This window comes from Ichthyophthirius multifiliis (assembly GCF_000220395.1).
Source record: "Ichthyophthirius multifiliis unplaced genomic scaffold scaff_1120509249803, whole genome shotgun sequence".
Classification (NCBI taxonomy): domain Eukaryota; phylum Ciliophora; class Oligohymenophorea; order Hymenostomatida; genus Ichthyophthirius; species Ichthyophthirius multifiliis.
Genome location: NW_004087299.1, coordinates 568 through 3,380, shown reverse-complemented (window position 1 = coordinate 3,380; position 2,813 = coordinate 568). Strand labels below are relative to the sequence as shown.

The 2,813-nt window shown below is 23.9% G+C and overlaps 1 protein-coding gene across 1 annotated transcript, besides 3 other annotated features; it reads right to left on the bottom strand. All coding sequences in view use genetic code 6, as the record gives it.

Annotated features, from left to right (window-relative positions):
- Positions 1–220: 220 nt before the first annotated feature.
- Positions 221–2,341, bottom strand: IMG5_033880 (hypothetical protein). Its single transcript, XM_004039047.1, has 3 exons — positions 2,065–2,341; positions 1,568–2,006; positions 221–1,516 (listed from the first exon to the last, which is right to left on the bottom strand). The coding sequence occupies exons 1-3, from the start codon at positions 2,185–2,187 to the stop codon at positions 321–323; spliced, it is 1,758 nt and encodes a 585-aa protein (XP_004039095.1). The 5' UTR covers positions 2,188–2,341; the 3' UTR covers positions 221–320.
- A 386-nt stretch (positions 2,342–2,727) lies between these two features.
- Positions 2,728–2,766: a microsatellite.
- Positions 2,736–2,793: a microsatellite.
- Positions 2,736–2,802: a microsatellite.
- Positions 2,803–2,813: the final 11 nt, after the last annotated feature.

Here is a 2,813-nt window from a genome sequence, read left to right as displayed (position 1 = left end):
ATATATTTTATTTTTTTAAATTTTATTTTAAATATATAATAAGTTTAGTTTGAAAATATATATTTATTTAGACATATTTATATCTATAAATTTCTATAATACTATTATTTAAAAAAAAAAAATTAAAACATTTAAATTATTTGTCTTGAAATAAAAATTACAAATTTAGAAATAAAATATATTTTTATTTATTTTATTTATATATTATAAACCATATATTAAAAAAAAAAATATTAATAAAAATAGCAAAATCAAAAATAAAATAATACAATTAATAAAATATATAAAATAAAAAAACCTTATATAATAATAAAAATAACTCATTTTTATTTTTAATTGTTAGTATTTTCTCCATCATTAAAAGTTCCTTTTAAATTTTCTGATTAATTATGTATTCCTAAAACTGCTCTTCCACTCTCATCTGTATTTTTTTTAAAGCTCTCACACCATTCGAGTGCTTTTTCAGTCGAACAAGCTATACTTAAAGCATAAGGAACAGTAAGTGCTGCTTCTTTAGAAGGGAAAAACTCCTCAAAGCACTTTCTATACCAGAACTACTCTTTGTTTCTAGGTGTATTTACTTCATAGATTAGTTCTCTTTCATTAAATTCCCTATCGGAAACAACTGTTTCTGAATATGCAGTAATAGAATCTCTCCACATATATCCTACTCCATCTGAGAATTGCTCTTTTTATCTCCAGAGGATATCTGGGGGTAAATAGGGATTTTTCTTATCATTAAAGGCACTTCTGAGGATGAATTTCTCGATATTTTTCGGGAAATTTCTAGCTAATTTATCATTAGGATCTATTGACATTGCATATTCAACAAAGGCTTTATGCAAGAAAGGAGGACGGACTTCTAAACCCCAGGCCATAGTTGATTTATTGGCTCTTAAAAGGTCATATTTGTATAAGTCTTTAACTTTTCTGACACATTCTTTGTGTAGTTCTTCTGCATTAGGTGCTTTATGGAAGTAGAGATATCCAGCGAATAATTCATCTGCGCCCTCTCCGGTAAGACAGTATTTTATTCCGAGAGATTTTATGTGTCTGGCTAGTATATACATAGGAGTTGAAGCCCTTATGGTTGTATTATTGTAAGTTTCAGTATAATAAATGACATCAGGGATAGCATCTATACCCTCTTGAGGTGTATATACGATTGCATGATGTTCAGTTCCTAAGAAGTCGGCCACTTATTGTGATGAGGTAAGATCAGGAGAACCTTCAAGTCCTATACAGAATGAATGTACACGATCCATTCCTCTTTTTTTGATATCTATGATTCCCTCATTTACTAATCTGACAGTAATAGCCGCTATTAAAGAACTATCGACTCCTCCAGATATAAAAAGACCAAAAGGTGCATCTCCTTGTAATTATTCAAGAACAGCTTAAATTAATCTTTCTCGAAGTTCCCTAAAATCAATTTAATTTTTAGGAATATATTCTTCTTCATGCCATATAGGTTTATACCATTAAGTAGGTTTCATATTATTATCAATATAATGTCCTTTTTTAAAAAAATAAATAAATATATGTATGAAAATAAATTAATAAATACCTGGTAATAAAATTTATAATTAAACACATTAATCTTCTATTACTTTTAATTCTGAAGCTATATATACTTCACCATGTTTACCTTAACCCCAATACATAGGAATAATACCAACATGATCTCTACATGCAATAAACTTTTTAGTATTATTATCATAAATAACTACACCGTACATACCTTCTAGTTATTCCCACATATCTTTAGGCCCATATTCTTAGTATAAAGCACCTATTACTTCACAATCACAATGGCCGTGAAGAGGATATTTTTCAGAGTACTTTTTCCTTAAAACTTAATAGTTATATATTTCTCCGTTTGTTGCGAATGCTATTTAATCTTTTCCTTAAGTTTATAGGATAAATGGTTATCTACCATTTTATGATAAGTCACATATGGATAAACGCTCGTGGCATATTATGTTCCATACTCCAGGTTCGACTTCCTAATATTTTTTATATATATATTTATATTTTTTTTTGGAATTTATTTGTTTATTTTACGTATATTTTTATTCCAGAGGAATCGGGACCACGATGTTTCATTCTACGGGCTAGTTTAGCGGCTAATGCTCTTACTACTTCGTATTTACCGACTATATTAAATATTCCGAGTATACCACACATTTTGTATTTTGATTAATTATTTTTTTAATTAGTTTTTTTTTTTAGATATAAAAATTTAAAATTGATTTTACTTTTTAAATTAAATAGATTTTTAAGTTTTTTTATTTATTTTTTAATTTTAGACACGTATATGTACGTATTAAATTTTTTGTATTTTTTTGTTTAATATTATTTATAGGCTGCATACTCTAGTAATATTGATTAATTTTATTAAAAATCTATATTTATTTTAATTTGAAAAATCTATATTTTTATCTTATTTATAATATTTTTATAATTTTATAAAAAAAATACAAAGATGAATAAAAATTATTATAGAAGAAAAAAAAATTATTATTATATTTTATAAAGGTTTAATAAAAAAAATATGCTATATAAATTAAAATATATTTTTTTTAATATAGAGAATCAAGATAAATTATTTTATAAGGCATATTATATATTTTTATTAATTATATATATTTAATTGAAAATTAAATAGGCAAATATTTAATAAAAAAAAGAATTATTATATATAATTTAATTATATTTATACATTTATATTTTTGTAATTTTTTTTATTTTTATAAATATTTTTTTTTATATTTAATTAATTTTTATTTATTTGTAAATTAAAAATTTTATAA